This window comes from Phytophthora ramorum (assembly GCF_020800215.1).
Source record: "Phytophthora ramorum isolate Pr-102 chromosome Unknown Phyram_PR-102_s0001, whole genome shotgun sequence".
Classification (NCBI taxonomy): Eukaryota; Oomycota; class Peronosporomycetes; order Peronosporales; family Peronosporaceae; genus Phytophthora; species Phytophthora ramorum.
The window spans coordinates 656,607-678,194 of NW_027150647.1; the positions used below are offsets into that span (position 1 = coordinate 656,607).

At 49.3% G+C, this 21,588-nt stretch overlaps 1 protein-coding gene across 1 annotated transcript; it reads left to right on the forward strand.

The window, feature by feature from the left end:
- Positions 1 to 19,111: 19,111 nt before the first annotated feature.
- On the forward strand, positions 19,112 to 21,217 carry KRP23_124 (RxLR effector protein; the record flags this gene model as incomplete). The annotated part of the gene is made up of 1 exon (XM_067895869.1): positions 19,112 to 21,217. One exon carries the CDS (start codon positions 19,112 to 19,114, stop codon positions 21,215 to 21,217), a length of 2,106 nt encoding a protein of 701 aa, XP_067750679.1.
- Between the last annotated feature and the right edge of the window lie 371 nt (positions 21,218 to 21,588).

Sequence of the window (21,588 nt, forward strand, 5' to 3'; positions counted from 1 at the left end):
CTGGGAAGGGGGGTAAGGCTTCTCTTCTAGGTCCATTTCTGAACCCGCCTCCTTCGCATCGTCAGAGCTCGTCCCGGCACTCTGTCGATCAGATGATCTTGGCGCTTTCAGCGCCGTCGACGGCGGTCCATCTTCCGTCGACGACTCCATTCCTGGTTCTATCTTGCTCTTGACATCCTCTTGAGTAGACTCACGGTGAAATCCCTGTGAGTTACCAGAAGATCCGGGCACGCGCACCACTGTGGTGGAGCGGGATCACGAAATTGCTGACGCGATCGCAACTCACCAACGGTTGCCCGGACTGCCGACTGTCGGAGGGGGTACTCCGTTGATCCGGCGGATCTTGACCTTACAGATCACCTTGTGTACCCGACGGCTTGGGCGGGTTACGCTCTTCCGGTAATCACGCGAGGGAAGTCAGTGGTGAACAGGGCAGAACTGGGGCTTGAGGGTCCTTCAGGTATAGGGGGTGGTTGGCTGCCACGCGGATATGCTTCACGCAGCAGTCGGTTCGGGTGTCGATCGTGTGTGATCGATCACGGGGTGTGTCCTTTACGGGGTCCTTTTCGATGCTTGCCACCTCCTATGGCGTGGTCTTGATGAGTTGGAGGGAGAAGGGGGGCGCACCTGGCCAAGCTATCCAGGGACTTCCGCGTTCTCGCTTGAGTCACTTCAGGTGGTTGTCCGGTCGTCGGGTAGGCCAATATACTTCCTTCCCCGGAATTCGGAAGACCACTTGCGTGCTACAAGGAAAATCTCTCTCTGTTTATCCATTTAGAACTACGTGCCTATCCCCCATCTCTCTTGCGTATCTCATGATTGCTGACATTCTTGGACCTCCGATGTGCCGGTATTTGTGGTACGTGCTGATCTGATCGGCTGATTTGTACCCATGTCAATCTGATCGGTCGATCGGAACCCATGTTGATCTGATCGGTTGATCTGAACTCATGTTGATCTGATCGGTTGATCGGAACCCATGTACCCAACATGTGGTACCGCGATCAAATCTGCCAAGATCGGAATGATGATCTTCACATTCACCCTCCGGTCGTCTGACCGTTGATGCCGCCCATCCCAGGTCCAAAGCCATCCATCCGTACCCATCGACCAATCACCTGGTCGGACACGATCAATCCATCTCCAAAAACTTCTGGTCACTTCTCCACACATACCAAACACAAAAACATGGACTGGGGAAGCCATGTCGATCGGCTTCGTGACGATACACGATGCAAGGTGTCGCGTTCTCTGGACGTAGTCGCGCATGGGCATCTTGCCTTGCTTTAGGGGGAGAAATGTAGCTCGAACTCGCGACCCATCCTGCGGTGGTTCGAAGGCGAGACGCAGGTCACTCTGGAGTGTCTCCAGATTCGGGAACGCGTACTGGTCGACGACAAGTTTGCCAAGAGCCCATTCTTTGGTCTTTCCGGATAAACGGGAAAGCATGAAGTTCATCTTGGCTGACGGTGCCTCGATTAGCCTCGAGGCGATCGCGATGTCGATCTCTCTGAACCAGCGATTCAGAGATAGGCGATCAGGACCTTCGCCAGAATAGGAGGATGTCTCCATCTTGACGGCATTATTCCTGAACGCATACGAGGGAGTTGATACTCGCCGTTTTGCTTCGGCGAGCTCGCGATCCATAAACTCTTGGATGGCTTGGCGCTGTTCGTCGGGAGTCGCTGAGCTCAGCAGCGACGTGACGACGGTTTCTCCGGACACCGCCGCTAGGCGATGCAGCGCTTGCCACTCGATAGACGTGAGATGTGGAAAGGCCGCGTGGTCCAGGGTCATCACTGGAGGTCCGGCGGGCTGGTCTTCACTCATCTCGAACTTGGTCATGGGAAGGACTACGAAGTGCTACCAGGTGTAACGGGCCAGGTGAGTGCCCGTCACTAGCTTACACGTAGCGGTGAGGAAGCGTCCAATAAGCTCAGGTATACTGAGACCAAGTGTTTAGTCTAGGGTAAAATCAACTCTGTTTTATTATTGGGACCGGGGCGGGTGGCCCTCAGATCGATGTGAACCACTCAAATGCAGGTCAACACCTGATTGGTCGAAATGGATCTGGCTCCCCACTTTCAACCAATCACAGGATGACAACGAGGCACATGCTAGCCGTGTGCCTTTGTACCTACTTTGTAGATCTGCCTATATAGATCTACCTACATATGTAAATGGGAGGGGCCCATTACAAATTTGAAACACACCATGCGTTCATGCTACTAGCATTAAACTATCCTGCATCAGAAAATGCGAGACCCACGCTCTACGTGAAAATGAATGTTAAACGACAAGCGTTAAAAGCCGCAGAGATTCCTCGCTCGACCGTCCAAGAGGCCATATCATATTTCAGTCACTTGACCGTCTGTCGTTCAAGAGGCATCAAGCCGCGGTCGCCATCTCTTGCAGTACAAAGTGTGATCGATCTAAGAAAGAGTCTATATGTAACGGAGTCTGACTTTTATGGCTCAAACAATGGGCGGATGCGGGCTCGTCACGACTTGTTCGGTCTGATGACGCGGTTTGGACCGCTACAAAAACATTTCACGGTATCACCTGACTCTGCCAGAACGTACAGCATTGCAATCAAGTCCGGTAGGGTGACAGAAGAGTTGATCAGACAAGCAAACGTAGCACTGTTACCCAAACGAGCTGAATTAAAGGCTATAGCTGCTCTGCATCCGGTCGAATGTGCGCGATACTTCTTGTGAATGATGAAAACCATAATTGAGGTGTTGTTGGGATGGGAACCAAAGGCGCATGCGTCAATGTATGAAGGAGTCATCTTTGGCATCGTGCGAGTATTTAGAGCTGCAACCGAGACTCAAATCGCTGGTGACTTGGATGCTCACATTGCAGTGTGGCTGTATGGGTTCCCTGCAACCTCAGAAGCTTGCAAAGAGAAAAGAACCCAACTTTCCAGCAGCGAGTTGTGTTACTGGCCGACAGCGTTCTCTCTACGAACCCACCTTGCATTGTGAACGAGCTCATATGTCCTAGTTGTTTAGCAGAAGATTCGCTGCAGCCAATTGTTCCAGGCGTCGATGCTTTCCGCCGCCCTGCTCCTGGGACCTCTCCCCCTGCAACAGCTCGATGCAGCAACTGCGACCAAATTTTTCGTGATAAAGACATAATGAACCTTGCTTTGCAAGGCATTGTCGATGAACACCAAATGCTGGTCGACAGCAGTACTGCAGATTTTGAAAAGTGCCGGCCACCTCAAACATCTACGGCTGGAGTGTTAGCAACGTCATTGCTGGTGCGGGATATACAAGTCCATTACTGGAATCACTGCAAATCCTGTTTTAAAGTAGGCATTATAATCCAATATTATACTCAGCAATAACTCTGACAGGCACTGTAAACTATGCAGTCCACATTTCGCACACCAAAAGGTGGAGTTTGCAGGTTTTTTAAAACTGAAGAAGTTCATATTGGTGCTACTTCAATTGAAAATGGTAACAGGCTCCGAGTTCACCATGGAATTGGCTGTGAATTTGTGAATACGTATAACCCAGTTGTTATGTCTACACTGAAGTGTAACCACGACGCACAGTTTGTAATTAACAGCGGAGCAAAACATACGGCCGCTTATGTTATCAAGTACTGTTGCAAGAGCCAAAGAAAACTACACAGCGCTATCGTTGGCAGCTTTCGCCAAAGCTATGAAAAAACAAGCGCACTACCACCTGAAACGACAACAATGGAACGAGGATACCGAATCTTGGGTTCCATGTTGTACAGTGTCACGAATGGGCAGGAGGTAGCTGCGACGATTTCTACGCTGTATATCCTGCACGAAACACCGCCCTGGTTTTCTCACGAATTGTCCACATCAATTTGAAAACTTTGTTACGAAAGCGAATTCATTCCATCGAGGTCACCGTATCGCAGGAAACAGTTGGGAGTGAGCAATCTGGTATAGCTAAAGTAATGACTGACAATTTGCTGGAGCGCTACTGGAAGCGTGAGGAGGCATTGGAAAATATTTCCTTTATGGAGATTTGCGAACAATTCGAATACTCTGGTAAAGCAACAACCGAATCACACAGGAATAATACAGGGGTCGACTCGGTATCGTTTTGTAAAGCACCCTATCGCAAAGTGGTTGTATTGGGTGGCGATGAGATCCCCAATATCACGTCAAATCTGGAACAAGCTCGGATCGACTATTACTATTCTGCAGTATTGACTTTGTTTTATTCTGAACGCCTGGTGGAAGCTCAAACTCCTCTTTTGACCTACCGCAATCTCTTACAATCTGATACGATTGATGACGTACAGCTTCTCCAGAAATATGAAGCGCTGTGGCGAGATTATTATCACGCGCAGCGGAATGACGATCGAAAGGAGGAATTACAAGAATAACATTTATTGAGGACTCGAGCATCTCAGACGACTTCTTCGGTGTCTTGTAGAAGTTTACTGAACAGTACCGACCTGAAGAAGACGAAGAACCTATGAACGAACCAGTGCCAAATGATTTTCTTGATGCCGCATCGAACACTGCCCCGGATACAGCGACTACTAAAGTAGTGGACGATGCTGCTGTTACTATCAGCACGATAACAAATCTAGGAACAGCCGTATCATCAGTTTGCAAGGAATATCCACCCGCTGATTCCACGGTGATGCCGCTTGGCTTCACGTACGATTCTAACGCATCGCGAATAATTAAACCAGGTGATGACAATGACCGATGCGGGACACAGGAGTTCATTGAGGTCTTTCCAACGACAGTAACGCGTTTGGAGCGATTGCAAGACTGCTATGGACCTGTGCCGTACTTAACACCTCCGTTGGAATGCCGTCGGACACCTGAGTCGCTGCCTCCATTCCCTACGGTTAGAATGATGTCGGAAGCGTTTAATCTAAGCTTTTGGCAGCACGTGATGCTCGCCATCTTCTCTACACCTACTCTAAGGACATTGAGTGCGCTATCGGTGCACCTTTGTTTTCTTCCCAGAGCAGGCCTGCTCCGTACGATATCAAACCACAGCTAATAGCATATCTTGGATGTCGAGCCGGAACTGGAAAATCAACTGTGGTTGATGCACTCTTAGCATTTGCAAAACAGTGGGAGCGATCCGGCAGTGTGGAGACTTTGGCGTTCACAGGTGCAGCAGCCATCAACATCCACGGGAAAACGATGCACAGTGCTCCCAACCTGAAACTGAATGGAGCAGAGTCAAACGCCCCGCCATCGAATGCTATTAAGGCTCGGTTTAGTCAAGTAATTTTGATTATCATGGATGATATTTCAATTACGGATCAGGCCCAACTCGGAGGTACTGACAGCGCATCGCGGTCGATGTCGCCGACGCCTGCGAAGTTCATGGGCGGTACACACCTGATGCTTATTGGTGACTTCTTACAGCTCCCACCTATAGGTGGATATCCATGTAAGTTTCCTTCATAATTGGTATTCCACGTAATCAATACCAGAAAATGCTAATAATGTGCAACTCGGTTTGCGTTTTATGGGCAGGCTTTCATGTCCCTGCGTGCACAGGTAATCGTCTTCGTCATGCTGGATATGAGCTATATTCTGCTATCAATCTCGTCGTGGTTTTGACGCAAAACATGCGAGCATGAATGGACTCGGTATATGCTGAAATTATTGACTGTCTCCGCTGGGGGCGGCTTTCTGATGAACAACTTGACATCTTGAACACTCATGTGCAGTCTCCAAGTCAGTGTGAGTCACCGACCGCTTCGACTCGCGATTCTTTTTATCGTCCATTCGTAGTGTCCACCAACAGAATGCGATGCGCAATAAACAGCAGAATGATTTTTCAAGTTGCTGAGACGCGCAACGTCACAGTTTATGAATGATTGGCTACTGCTTCCTCGCGCTCGAAGCCAATCGTCGATAAACTCTCCAATGCGACAGATGAGGGTACCGATGAAGTTGTTGTTTTACATCGGCATGCCTGTGATGGCTACGCGCTAGCACCCATTACTCCTTGACGCCGACATCATCGCCAAAGGTGTCATCGGAACGATAGTCGGAATGCACCCCGCACCACAAGAGTTGGAAACGACGACATACAGTATCGACGGTGTTATCATTCATCAGCTAGTGCAACGTCCCGAACTGCTTCTGATCGAGCTATTTAGGTGTAACGCTACTATTATCACTGGGTTTGGAGAAGGCGTGATAGGCCTTCCTCTACTACACACTCATCTGCAGTTAAAAAAGATCCCCAACTTGGCTCCGTCACTGTCGACCAATTCGCTGCTGTCCCCGCGTTATCATGTGCAACCGAAAAGCTGCAAGGCCAGACGTGTCACGATGGAATTGTGGTAACGCCACTCAAACGCCATCACGGAGCTCCAAAACAAACTCTGTACGTGGCTCTTTCACGAGCGGTGAGCTTGAATGGCCTCACTCTCACCGAAAAAATCACATGAGAATATCTAGACAGCTTCAAGCCGAATGATGCGACCGTGCTCGAAATACAGCGCCTCATCCAGCTTGTCATTTTGCCGCCATATGCATCTGCAGCAAACCACAGTGAATTTAGTCAGTGGTAAGGAAAACAACATGCGTAGATGCAACATTAAAAAAAATCCAGTTTTTTGTCTTCTTTCTTCCTGTTATGGGTGACCATACCATAGCATCATACGTTCCCATCAGCGCTCATTACAGCCGTGGGCAACATGACAGCAAACCGTGACAACATGTCTCCACGTAGTCCCTGACAGCACACACGCAAGAGGTGAGTATAATCCTAGGTCACCAAGAGGCTAGACTTTGACGTTCTACCTTCCCCGCTGCGACTCCTTGAGTGAGCGATCTTTTGACTGTGTCTAATCGCTGAAAAAACATACCGTATGCTATTTGGCTGTTCGTAGCTGAAAGACCTCGTGTAGTAAGGTGGCCTTCTATTTGATGTTTATGTGTTTTTCCCTATAGAAGCCTTATAATATGCAAGACGTGACTTGATGTCTGTCGTCTGTCGAGGAGGGGTTTGTCATTTTTGATCTTGAGTCGTGAATCGGCTGAGGTAGGCGTGTAGCAGGTCTTGTGCGACTTGAGAGTTGTGTAGAGTGAAATGTCGTGTCTGTTTGGTATTTGCGAGTATGCGTACGGCTTCCAGACTTGCTTTCGCTGGAGTGCTCCATTGGACTGTGAAGAACTGATGGAGTGTCTGATCCAGTACTTGGACTTCATTGCTGTCGTTGACTTCGTTGCTTTCGCTTGTTGTTTCCGATACATTGTTGATAGCTTTTTGCGCTGTTTTGTCCACGCTCGCAAGTCGTAGGTATGTCTCTGCTGCTCTGCCGTGGTGTTCCACTGCTTGTAGTCCATGTGCCAATACGTGTACTGCATTCGCCTGCCGTGACCCCCTTGTCGAAAAGCTGACACTTGCTGCTTCAACGCCATGCCACTGCTCGTCCTGTTCTTCTGCTAATAGTATCCATCCTCCGTGTACTTGTTCTTCTGGTGTCGTGCTAAAGTGGTACTGTAGCGTCCATTTGACTAACTTGGGTATTGTTTCGTTCGTGTTGATTGTCATCATGATGCTATGACAGATGCTCAAGCAGATTCCTTGGATTCTTGTTCGTGGATTCCGTTTCCAGGCACTTGCCACTGCTAGGACTTGAAATTTTCCTGCTGCGTAGACTGCTGCTTGTGTGTCTTGTGTTGACATTTCCTCACCTTCAAATATGATCTTGTTTCGTAGTCGCCAAAGCAAAACTGGGGTCACTGTGGTCCAGATTCTCCATAATGTTGTCATTGCCGTGGTGTGGTGTGGTGTCCATCTAGTGATGCATTTCTGCGCCATCGCTAGAAACTCCATTGTAAGTGGAGGTGCTGTTCTTGATGCTGCTGCTGGTTCTAGGTCTTGCCGTCTTCGTTCGCTGACTGATTGGCCCATCCATTGGTTGATCCATTTTGCCCATGCTGATTGCGCTGTTGGGCAGTCCCAGAGTATGTGGTCGATCGTCTCAGTTGTACAGGTGCATTCGTTTTGTGGGCAGCTTTGGTTGTCAGGCCACTTTCTGTGCCATAGATTTAGTGCTCCGATTGCTGCTCGATATATTGTCCAATTTTGGTAGTCAGTAAACACTCCATGTTGGTCCCATCAATTGTCAGGACTTTGCGTCAGTGCTGCGTTCCCCCAAATCGATGTTGTTGCTCATTTCGTGATTTGTTTTCGAAAATTTGTTGTAGATCTATATTCTGGGTTTGTCGAAAGTATCTTGATCGTTGTCGTCGAAGTTGTGCTGTGATGTTCTTGGCCATTGTCGCTGTGTTTGCCGTCCATGGATATAAGGCTGTTTGCGGGTTGGGGGTGAATACTATGCCAACAACACGTATCCAAGCTTGTAGTTCTTGGTAGTCCTCGCTGTTCTTGTAATTTGGCGCCGACCATGCAATTCTCCAAGTCCACCCGTCGCTGCATAGCTCTAGTCGTAGTACTGGTGAGTGAGTGTTCATCATTGTCGTTGCAATGATGCTGCCCTCACGAGTTGGATCATTGGACCACTTAAGTTGCATCTGGATCTTGGGGAGAGTTATAGGTGTAGCTGCGTGCTCAGGTTGTTCCCACAAGTTCCATGGTACGCTGTGGAGCACGTTGTTACACCATTGTCTGACTTGTTCTTCTTGCCGTCCCCTAGCTAGTGATTTCCTTGTGTTCGGTTTGATTTTTGCGCCATGTTCTCCAATTTCAACTAGCGTCGTCATAGCTGTTACCTCGATATCAGCGATTCGACATGTTGGGATCATTGAAAAATCTTGTCTCCGTAGTGGTTTTCCGTGTTTGTCAATGATGTATGCATTGTTGTCCCATGGTGCTTGAAGTAAAAATGCCGCCTGATCTGGTAGCGTTGCTGTTCGTGTCACTTTTGACGATCTGAAGTAGATTGTGTCATCGGTAAGCCAAAAACTGGATGCGTGAGCTGGCCCTGCTGCTAATACTTGTCTTAGTTGGTCATCCTGGCCCTCATCTCGAAGCAGTCCTTGTGACTGCGCCTCCCACAATTCTAGTTTACCTAGGGCTTGTGCTGAATTTCTTAGTTGTCCGTTGGTTTCTCGTGTTCAGTTGCTAATCATTTTCTTCGAGGTCGGTCGAGCTGAAAGACCTCGTGCGCGAATGCGTGCTACTGTCTAGTACCCCATACCAGTCTTACCTTCAACATGTGTGTCCCACACAGTTTAGACTCTATTCCTTATTAATGCTGACGTAGCAGAGGAGTTGATGCGCGCAAAGCCTCCATCGATGTACTATAGTTTCTTAGTTAAACACAAATAGAGAACCTCATAGCCCCCCCCCGGGGGGGAACACTAAAGTTGATACGCGCTCCTTTATAAGGTCCTGCTCCAACGTGGAGGGAGATTGCCGTACCGACGAGATCTAAGAGTTTGGAATTGCGCAGTGAAGCAGCCTCCAACTTCGTTAAACAGCGCGCTCCCATTCAATACGGGGGACACTTCAACAACTTCTATTGACTGGAGTAAGTGCTCCTGGACGCACGCACACCTTCATGATCGATCGAGAAACCCCACGTCTGTGTGTCGCCTATCAGGTGAGCCATGTATGGAAGATCTCAACAACTTACAGGGATGAATGATGAACTTGCTAACGCAGGATATGGATGTGGACTATAATAGGTGGCATCTTGGAGTGAATCATATTACTCGACACCAATAGGCAGCGACACGAGATTGCTATCAAGGCGGTGTTGATGGGAATAAGAACGAAGTCGTCGGGCAACGCAGATCGCTGGCGGAGGAGATGGGACTAACAGGCGAGCGAACCCCGACGGTAGTGGAAATCGCTGCCTGGAATAGGACGGCCACAGGGCAGGGATGTTTCACGTTCAACGCAGCGCATGGTGCGCCGCAAAACCGAGCGCAGGCCGAGAAATTTGCGAAAGCACTGCTCTTTAACTATATGAACCTGCTGACGCGGAAGATATACCCTGCCGAAGTCAAGTTCACTGCTACCCCAGACCAACACCCGGTTATAGTGACGGTCAGAGGCCACTCCCCTGTGGAAGCGGTCTTCCACACATCCATCACTGAGGAACCGTGGGTGCAGACAATACACGGTGGGGCAGACTTATGCAGAGTGCTTACGGCCAGAATGCGACCGGAACTGAAGGTGCATGAGGTTCACCCACATCCAGGACTGAGCAGACTCGTGTGCTTATGGGCGGGACGCCGCAGGTGGACACGGACTCGCCGTGAGTACAAAGAGCGCGTGGCAGCGGCGAAACGACGTCGAGGGGCGATAGACCTCGACGGCAGAACCAAAAAATGACAGTAACGGAGCCCACAAATGGCGGAAGGGCTTGCACTACTCGAATGGAAACGCATCCGGAGAGTAGTGGGCCTCAATCCGTGGGGAGAACAACTACTACTGCGCCTCAAGCTCAGAGCACTCTCGATGTTTGACAGGCGACACGACAAGATCGGCTGCCCACATGAATCCTGTGTACACTTGCTGGACGTAGATCTGGAACACGTCTTCTGGGGATGCCCAGCGACGCGAAAATTACGGAGGCACCTACTCCAGCCATGGCGACAACTCGGACTGACAGACGACGGACTGCAGCAGGAGGTATTCGGGATGCAACTCACGCAAATACCGGCAGGCGTATGGGGCAGCATGGCTACAGTACAACGGGAAGTGATGGACTTTCGCCCTCAGATTGCGGAGGAGGTGACTTTGCTCGTTGAGAGCAGCTGGCGCATTGGGGTAGCCATCTATCTCCACGCAGCTTGGCGGTGGCGGGTCAACCACTTTGACGAGTCGAACAACATCACGGAAGGGCACCACGTGGCACTCCTTAACAAGCGGCTGCGAGAGGGTTACAATATTGTCCAGGCACACTTACGGGCAGCGCCATCACTAGTAGTTGGAGCGACGGCGGCGAAGATCGTCGGTAGAGTCCTTCACTCGGGAGGGGACACACTGCCAGAGTGGATCACGCCGAGGGAGGAACCAGGTACATACTGTACGTGGCCGGACGGGTGGCAGGAACAAAACGATCAGGAGTTTGCGGGGCGATCATTGTCAGCTGTAATGACATATCGAGCGGGGCCAACTGGAGCGGGCACATGTCATACACCAGCTCGTCACCGACGACCACGGAAGCGGAACACTTAGGGCTCCTCATGGGACTCAAGGCGTGCGAGAAGAAGCGGTACTGGCCGCTATGGGTGGTGAGCACGAACAAGATGCTGATTGCACAGCATCGGCAACGCAAGCCCCCAAAGGCACGGCATTTAACACAAATCTACTGGAGGAGTCGGTGCATCGTGGATCGGCTCCGGGAAGTAGAATGGCTACACCACGCCAAAGAAGCCAACCGTATGGCGATGGAGCTGGCAAACACAGCGCTCGAAAGCAGAACGAGCGTACAACAGTACACGGCTGACCCGGGCACCGATTCAGGGAAATGGAGGAAGGTACTCTGCCACCTAGATGGAGACATGATACAATGGAAAACACACGAGGACAACGCGGCTCAAGCGGACGTCGTGGCCGACAGTCAGTAAGGACACCGGCACGTAACGGGGAAGCGTAAGCTTGGACCTGGAGAAGGCTAACTACCGACATAGGGGCGATGGTTAGAACGGACATAGGAAGTCGTTAGCACCACTAAGTGACATCAATGTACCTTACTGAAAAACGAAGAACGAAGTCGTGTAGCGCATGAATAAATGCCTGAGTGAGTTTGAGGATTTAGTTCATATACTACGTAGTACCCTTTATCATGTCACCTTCCTTTCTCTTGAATTGTTATTGCCTCGTACTACTTGTCTTTAGCAAGTGGCTTCTATCTGTGAGTGTTTTCCAGCGATGGCACCGAGCTGGGGGGTTACTAAGACTCTTAGTAAGAGGTCCTCTAACATTATTAGTGTTTAGATATGATGGGATTTATAACCAATTCACGCGCCGTTCGATGTAGAGTTTGACGCGCTGCGTAGCGTATCTACAAATTGTTTTACTTGGTTTTCGTATGAAGGTTGGGCTGGAAGGAAAAGTGGTTGGTTAAGCTTAACTGCATCACGCACCAAATTCGCTGGTGACAGATCACAATATGACGGAGTACCTTGTCCCTTGTACAATGCTTCCCCTCGTTATGCACAGGACGTGATTTTAGAGGAAGTAAAGATTGAACGGTTTTAATGACACAGATACAAAGTCCCAGCTGATCGAATATATCGGGGGATCATAATATAATGGTGCGCCTCATGATAAAAATGGGATTTGACATCGGCACTGTACTTTCTAAGGCGGGGCAAGCAATCACTCTCCCTTGCTTATATGCAAGATCGCAGAGTCTGACTTCAGTACAACAAGCTATGTTAACGTCCTACGTAACGCCAATAAGCCGACGGCCGGCTGAGAAGGGGGAAAAGCTGGCAGTAGCGCGTTCTTAACCCCCCCCCCCCCGTCTTTCAGCGGTTACTGGCAATCAGTGAATGCACAGAGTGAGGCTAGCCCTTGCGTTTTATGAAACTGAGTGGACTGCAGTTGTGCTTTGCTTGGACCTGAAACACGGTCGGAGTCACGCAATACGTAGTGGCGCTCACACATACGTAGTTAGAGCCACGCGATACATGATGGCGCTCACGCATCGTAGTCAAAGCCACGCGATACATGATGGCGCTCATGCTTTCGTTGATTGCTCCAGCAAGCCCATCTCATGTTGGTATCGCGAACTGTATAGCCCAAGGCATTGGATTGTGTTTGTTTCATACGTACCGTAATCCCTCTAAAATCGTTTTTTTTACGGTGGTAAGTGGCCTTCTATTTGACGCTTCTGTGTTTCTATAGAAGCCTTCCCTCTAAAATCGCTTTGTGTAACCCCCCTGCGCATAACGAGTATAGTACTAATAGTTTACTTAAGTATCACCCGAAGACTTCCACTTGCTCTGAAAGCAGGCACAGGTTAAGTTATTACCGATAAAATGCATGCAGCCCCCGTTAGAATCCGCAACTCAACTAGTGCACGGACAACGCTCTTGACAAATTATTTGCAGTTCAATGGGTCAAACCAATACGGTCATCTATCGCAGCAGCGAAACTCCGGACCAAGTCGAAGACCTCAACAGTATACCATTTTCCAAGCGACAGCACACCCAGCCCAACCCAGATCTACCTTGACAACAGCGTCGGTCGCCTCACAAGAGGCAAAGCCACAGCACAATCCCGACAGACGGACTCTCCTGGAAGACAGATGGAGATGCACTTTCAGGATCGAAAACAACGCAAAATCGTGGTACATGCAGTACTATAATACTACATGTAGGCTTACTGTGCGATTGCACTTCACCCAGAGCAATTTTGACGGCCGTGGGAAGCTATCTCACTTATCAAAATTCTGTCTGGTGCAGAATGCGTCTGGGTTACGTTGGGTTGTTTGCTGTCGCACTCCTGGCCAGTACCGATACGGCCTCAGCGCAACAGAGCTCGGAGATTATTCAACCGGACTCCCTGACTCAGGCCCGTTTACGCATCGCGAATCACGATCAGCTCGCCGCCAGTGGGTTTCATCGCTTTCACGGAGACGATGAAGAGAGAGGGGTCCTTCCAAGCTCCGTTATTGAAAATGCCAAAGCGTTGGTTTCGACAGCCACCACGAAGAAACTCCAGACCTGGCTGAACAACGGAAAATCCATCGACAACGTCTTTATTCGCCTGAAACTTACGAAGGCTGGAGATAAACTACTAGGCAACCCGCAGTTCGCGACGTGGCTCACGTATGTGGACGATTTCACCGCCAAGTATCCTGGCAAGACAACGTCAGCGATCACTAAACTTACGACTTACTACGGTGACGAAGCAGTCGTAAAGATTCTCGACGCTGCGAAGAAGGTCGCGGGGACGAGGGAAGTGGCCACCAAGTTAGAGGCTGCGCAGATGCAGACCTGGCTGGCGGCTGGAAACAGCGCTGACGATATTTTCACACTCTTGAAACTAAACAAGGTGGGGGACGACATCCTCAGCAACCCGGCCTTCGCATCTTGGAATACGTACCTGAAGACTTTCAACGCGGCCCATCCTGATCAAAAGACAAGTGCCTTCGCGAAATTGACGTCGCAATACGGCGAGGTGGGTGTATCGCGGGTAGTTGAAGCTGCATTGAAGGTCAAGAGTTCCTCCGCCATCGCGAAAACAGTGCAAGCCGAGCAGTTCGAGCGCTGGATGGCCGGCGGAAAAACTACAGATGGCGCTTTCACGTTCTTGGCACTCGACAAAGCTGGAGACGAGCTTCTCGGGAGCCCTCTTTTGAACACTTTCACCAAGTACATGAACATTTACAACAAGCGGAACCCCGACCAGGAGACCAATTTGATTGGGACGCTAACGACTCACTACGGAAATGTTGGTCTATCCAAGCTACTCGCCGCGGGAAGAAATGTCGCGAGCACGTCGAACCTCGCCACAAGCTTAGATGCTGCGCAGTACAAACTCTGGATGAGCCAACGGAAAGAACCGGCAGACGTATTCATGATGTTAGGTCTGCAGAAGGCTGGGGATAACCTTCTGTCGAGTCCGCTATTCACCACGTTTACCAAGTTCACGGACGCCTATCACGCCAAGAACCTTGACCAGCCAATGACTACGAATTGGATTGTGAGGGCCCACTATAGCGATTTTGACGTCGCTAAAATGATCCTGGCAGCGGAGAAAATACCAAGTGCGCAGAGTGCTGGAAAACGTATGGAGGGCGTACTGTTCAAAGACTGGATGGACTCTCCGGATAACGCGTTCCAGGCAGTTAAACTTGACCAAGTTAAGCCCTCAACGCTGTTCGAAAGCCCGATGTTCGCGTATTGGATGAAGTTCATGGATGATTTCCACAAGTCTTTCCCTGGTAAGATTGTTCCTCGGACCGTATTGGCGACTACGTACAAGGACGAAGAGCTGGTAAAGGCCATTACAGCGGCACAAAAGAACCCGAAAACGAAGGATCTGGCAAACAAGTTCGAGACTGAGGTGCTCAAGCAGTTCATATTCGCAGAAAAGCAACCGATCGATGTTGCCAAGCTCCTACACGTGAAGTCAAAGACGGATGCGAACTGGAAACTTTGGACGAAGTACGCGCAGGACTACCGCGCGTATTACGAGAAACCTAAGCCGCCCGTACAGTTGCGGGAAGACCCCACCAGTGGTAGATGAAGTCAAATGTAAAGCGCTTATTTTTCGCTTTCTCTTCTTGAAAAACCATGAGCTCTCCGTTAATATATACTGGTATATGACAACATGGTTCGCCTTGGACTACACGTCCATGACATATCGAAAACAGCGTTAACGTGGCCACTCATGCAAGTTCTGTAAACTAGGTAACTTGCGTCTTACGCAATACATGTACGATTTGTTTGAGCTTGCCACTACAAGCTGGAAATGCAACTGCAGTGGTACATATAGCTTGTGTAGTTATCGTGTGAGTTCTACCATTTATTTTTATACAACTAGGTAGCAAAACGAATAGTCGGACAGCAGGGAGGGGGCCGAAAACATGTACGCATTGCACTCTAAGCAGCATTCAAGAACAAGGTGAGAATTCCGTATTTAATGAACTCAAGGACACCATCGGGTCAGTTCCGGAAACTGGTTAAGAACGGGAAATATGCACTGGCCTTCGACAGGATGGCCTCCCCGATATGCTTTAAAGGGGCTGCAACTAACTCGGAAAGGCGTGATTTCCCATAACATATCCGTATTTCGCAGGAGCTATCGTGAAGAATACGTGGCGAAAATGCTGATGAATAGAAAAGTATCACGATGGATTTGGGTGGGCTAGTGGAAAATCGGATAGCGATGTTTTTTTAAAAGAAATCCTATATTTGTGTTTAGCTAAGAAACTATAGAGTCCTGGTATCGCTGGAGGCTTTGCCTCATTGATAAACCTTTCTGTGGCTCATTGTTGCTGCTAGTTTCCAACAGCTCGTCTTGGATGCGGATCCAAAGTGTTGATGGCGATGTTTCACGCTGCCGAAGCTGGATGAAACAAGCGCTTTTGATACTTGGATTGTGTACATCATCAACATCAGGATCCTGAATTCCTCCGTGGCGTTTTCAGTCCTGTTCACTTCGACGTTCGTCCATTCAGGAGGGGTGCAACGTCGAAATCTCAAACACTTTGGTATGTCTGGATGAAGTTTATTGCCATCTACAGTACAAGCAGAAACAGATGATGCCTTCAAAACCTGATTCCCCTACCATGTATTTTGATGTCGACCACTACAAACGTACTGACCGCCATCATTCATCTATTGATTCGAGAAGTTCCATTTGTAACGACCTGCCAAAGTTGTTCCTTCAAACGAAGTTCCCAGAAGTTTGGACATCTGTACTGGGGATGTCTTCAAGGACAGCCATTTCCGGATGAGATCATCCTGCAACTCTCGAACAGTGCTGTTTCTTCTCATTTGGCTCGACACAACGAGCTTCTGCACCAACGCTTTCTCACCAAGAACCTTCCACAGCGCCTCAAATGAACTCGTCTGCCCACCGCTGAAATCATCGACAAACCTGGTCCACACGGCGAAATTCGGGTTCTCGAAGAGGTTGCCAGTCGTGTCGTCAAGGCGCAGCACCTGGCTGTATACATCGTCGACGTTCAGACCCATCTCCTTCCATACGTCCCTCTGCTGACCCTGCAGCCGCGTCGCCATAGCCTTGGTGTCGTCAACTTTCGTTGCTGCTTCCAGCATCCTCGTCACTGGTATATCACCGTAGCTTTTGGCCAACGTCTCGACCATAGTCGTCGACTTTCCGGGGTTCCACGTGTTGAATCGACCAGATACTTGTTGAAAGTGAGAAACAGCGGGTTCGTCAGCATGTCATCTAGTCCGGTGTCAGGCTAACTACCGACATAGGGGCGATGGTTAGAACGGACATAGGAAGTCGTTAGCACCACTAAGTGACATCAATGTACCTCTCTGAAAAACTATTAAACCATCTAGTCCGGTGTTGAGGTTCAACCTCCTGAAAACATCGTCGACAGATAGTCCGGCTTTTGTCCAGCTCTTCAGTTGCTGAGCCAATATTTTCCCGAGGGTACCGATTAAAGCACTTGCTCTAAAATTGCAGCAATTGTGTTGCGTTGCTTCGCAGCTCAAGCTACTTCGTGTTATTACTACTTGCGCTTACATGTAAATGACCGTGGCTAGTAGTGCTACGCTTGACTTGGGTGATGTTTACATTTAGATGTTACTACAGTACATGTAGTAGAACGTGCAAGGCTCGGCTTGCTGGTGAGCTCGGTGTTGGGCACTCTAGCAATTGACAACAAGAGAAGCATGCAGGTATTAATAACGGCGGAAGGCGTCGACCAGAGCTGGGACAACATCACCAGGCACATGGGGACAGGCATGATGCCATGGATTACTACGATACACGACACGGCACAGGAGGATGCCGTGGCCGCCAACACATAAGGTCGCCGGGAAGTAATAGGGCAGCTTCAGTTGGGACCACAGAAAAGATAAGCTCAAGTACGGTAGCTAGTACAGACATACGAAGCCGTTAGGACTTCACTGAAAAACGAAACGAGCTCGGTGATGGGCCCGTCGCGCAAGCTGCCCGGGAAGCAGAACCGAGCGGGTTTGTGATGGCTATTCGCGCTCGGACCCGCCCACGTCCGTTTGAACGCCGCTAACTGGCCACGCGAATGCGCTGAGAGGGAGTGCAGCTCCAGTCCGCCACCGCTAATGTTTTCTACGACAATCTGCCTAGCTGTCGAACATTCTATACGCTGATACCAATCCATTTGGGTCGCTGCGCTCCGCAAAGTATGTATTACGCATAAGGCGCTAGTAGCGTACACGCATGGAGGGATGTCGGCGTGGCTATGGCTCTGACAAATACAGGGACGCAAGAAAGAAACCGCGCGGTTCAGAGCAGGAGAGCAGGTTGGCCGACAGTAGGTGGGAGGCGGGAGGAAAGGGGAGGGCGTGCACGGAAAGCTGCCTGAGGATCGGCGCTCGAATCGAAAATGAAGGAATGGCGGAGAGCACACTCCACATACAATATTGCATGCACCACAGTGCTGAAGATCACCACTTAGAATTTAAGTCAAATGGTGCCGAGGGGCCCCATTCAGATGGTGCATTAACGACTTCCGTTCGCGAGTGCATTTACGTTGACTACCTTCAATTCCTCGCGATGCACTCCGTACAGATCTCCCTCTCAGTAGTAGTGGGGATGCACATAAACATCAAATAGAAGGTCACTTAACCACCACCAAAAAGTAGTGGGGATGCAGTGAAGCGACTTTAGAGGGATTAGATATGGTTCTCGCAATTGAACGATATTTATATCGCGTTCGTGATGAGATGTTCGAGGGTATTGAGACGACGAGGTACGCTTGCTGAAAGGGATATCCGTAGTTATAACCTCGACCAGGTGGCCAAGTTCTACGGTAAGCACATTGTACGACTTCGGCGTTGTTGATGCCGCACTAATCTGCAGATCGATCTTCCTCGTTATCGTCCGTTATTCACCCTCTTGTGTCCCGTCAACTTTCCGGCCGTCCCGTAAACATTTTTTACTAGCCAGTTTGAAAGCACTCCATGTCACTGACAATTCTTCAGTTCCTTTCCAGAAAGCTCAGACAATACCTAAGCTTACCTGTCCTTTTTTTATTGGGTGGATTTCGCTATATACACTCTCAAGTCGCTACATCTGGAAGTGGAAACTGAAAACTTCTACAAATGTCTGCTGTGAGTTCGCGAACAATCCAAGCAGCGATGACGTCGGTTACTCTGTAAAAAGTTGTATCTCAATTTTCCATACAATACCAGCATGAACGCGGTTTAATACATGGAGTATTAACTAATAGTAGTCAAGTCAACGCTGTCCAATTGCTTCAAGAAGAGTCAAAGTAGGTACCCGGATTCTTAAAACTGGTACCCTAGATAGTGTTTAGTGTGTTAAGGCTTTTATTGCGAAAAAGGAGAAGAACAAAATCGTCAAATAAGAAAGCCATTTGCATTAATTATTAATATCACACTGTACATACAGAAGTTCGGATGGTGATGGTGAGAGTGATAAGGGATGGTAAGATGGTAAAAATTTGAGTATTTGAGAATGGCCGAGTCAGCACCTCCTGGACCTTTGCCACTTGGATGGCTTTTTCATTCCCAAATTTGCCCCCCCCCCCCCCCCCCCCCCACTCCAGTCGGAGGATGCACCGCTGTTTGCTTATTACGTTGACTATATCGTCCGTGCTTCTAAGCCTCGATGCCAGTCCAGCGGCGCAACATTCTGAACCAAGCTTCGCCATTGTTTCCAGCTCGCATCGTCTCGTAGTTCCAGACAAGATCGATATTGTCTCTGCGGTGAGATTCTTGAGAGCTGGTCATACGGCGCCTGATGAAGGCGAAGAGAGAGCGGGGCTCTCCGTTTCTGCGATCGAGAATGCTAAAACGTTACTCTCCTCGTCGACAATCACTACCGAAAAGCTCCAGAAATGGCTTAGCAGCGGCAAAAATGCAGACACCGTTTTCTCGCGCATGCAGCTTACCAAGGCTGGGGATGACCTGCTTTCTAACCCACAGTTCTCCGTGTGGATCAAGTACGTGGATGATTTGAGCGCCAAGTACCCAGCCAAAGCGACGTCGGCGATCACGACGCTGACGACTCAATACGGCGATGATGCACTGTATAAATTGCTAGAATCTGCGAAGAAGCTCCCAAGGACAGAAAATCTCGCCACCAGGCTGCAAGCCGAGCAGATGCAGCACTGGGCTACCGTTGGTAAATCCCCTGACGACGTCTTTCGTCTGTTCGATCTCCAAAAGGCAGGAAATTCCCTTCTCGCAAACCCGAAGTTTACCTCATGGACCACGTATGTGGACAACGTTAACGCACTGAACCCGGAGAAGGCAGCATCGACGATCCCAACGTTGACGACTTACTACGGTGATGATATTCTGTTCAAGATGCTTGATGCCGCCAAGAAGTCGGACGAAACAAAGAGCATCGCCACCAAGTTGGAGACCCAGCAGCTTCAGGGATGGCTCAAGAGTGGGAAATCGCCGGATAATGCGTTCGTTCAGATGGGACTTGGCAACGTGGAGGATAATCTGCTGGCGAGTCCGCTTTTCAGCACGTGGGTCAAGTACCTGGATGATTTCAATGCGCAGTACTCAGCGAAGGAAACAACTGTGCTTCATGTTTTGACGAAGAGGTTTGAGGATGAACCTCTGGCAAAGATTATTGCTTCCGGAAAGACACTGGACAGTACGAAGGCGGTTGCAACAAGGTTGGAGGGCCAACAGAGGCAAGCCTGGCTGGCCAGTGGTAAATCATCGGACGACGTCTTCACGCTGCTGAAACTTGACAAAGCACCAGACAATTTCTTCGACAATCCGCTGTATAAGACGTGGAGCTCGTACCTGAACGTCTACAACAACAAACATCCGGGGAAGCAAACGAACTTGTTCAAGACGTTGACGACCAAGTGCAAAGACAAACCTTTGATCAAAATCCTCGAGGAGGCGAAGAAATTCCCGAATCTCGAAAGCACTGCCAGCAAATTGCAGACGGAGAAGATCCAGAGTTACCTCGCCATCAAGAAATCTCCCGATGAAGTCTTCACGCTGCTTGGACTCAGCGACGGATGGGATAATGTTCTTGGCAATCCGCTGTTCAAGACTTGGCTCGACTACGTGAAGAAGTTCGACCAAGCGAACCCAAAGCAGAAAACGGATTTGTTCACGGTACTTCATCGTGTTTACCATACTGGAGTTGAATCGATTGTTAACAAGGGGCTGCAAAATCCAAGCACCGTGGAAATCGCGAGGATTGTGCAGGCGGGAATGCTGAATCGTTGGCTCGGCAACGAGAACCCTCCACGTGCTACCTTCGACTGGATTCTACGTTATCCCGCGAGGAATAAAAATGTTCTCCATGATCCACGTTTCAAAACGTGGGCCAAGTATCTGAGTGACTTCAACCAACGGTACCCCGACAAGAAAACGACTATGATCGATAGTTTGAAAACTATCTACGGCGGTAGAAAGCTTGTGGGATTCCTCGGAGAGGCGAAAACGGTACCAACTACGGAGAAATTGGCCACACACTTGGAGAATGCTCTGCTCACGAAGTGGGTGAGTGAAAAGGAAACCCCGGCAGACATTTCCAGAATGATCAGTGGTGTGGATTCCGCTGAAAAAATAATCCAGTCATATCGTATCAAATTCACCAGAGTGTATGGGAACATCGGTTAGGCAAACTTTGGGTAGTGGTGCAGGTGGTGCATCAGCTACTCTAATCTTGTTAATGCCCTTTACTCTATGAATTGAACGAGAACAATTGTCCTGGAAATATCTTGGCGTGTGCCTTACAGTAAGTAAGTACGTCCCCCAATCGTCGAATCCAGCTTCCAAATTGAGTTGTAGATGTCGTCGGTGATTTTGTTCTTGATCATCCACTGCTTGAACTGCGCCCACTGCAAATTCATCGCCTGTTCCTCCGTGCGCGGGATCTTTTCATCTCTTGGAGCATCGTGGCCTACTTTTCATCGCCCTAACTCTTTTTTTTTTTTATGTTTGAGGTATATTGTGTTACTATCCCTACTGCTAGAGAAGAACATCGCCTT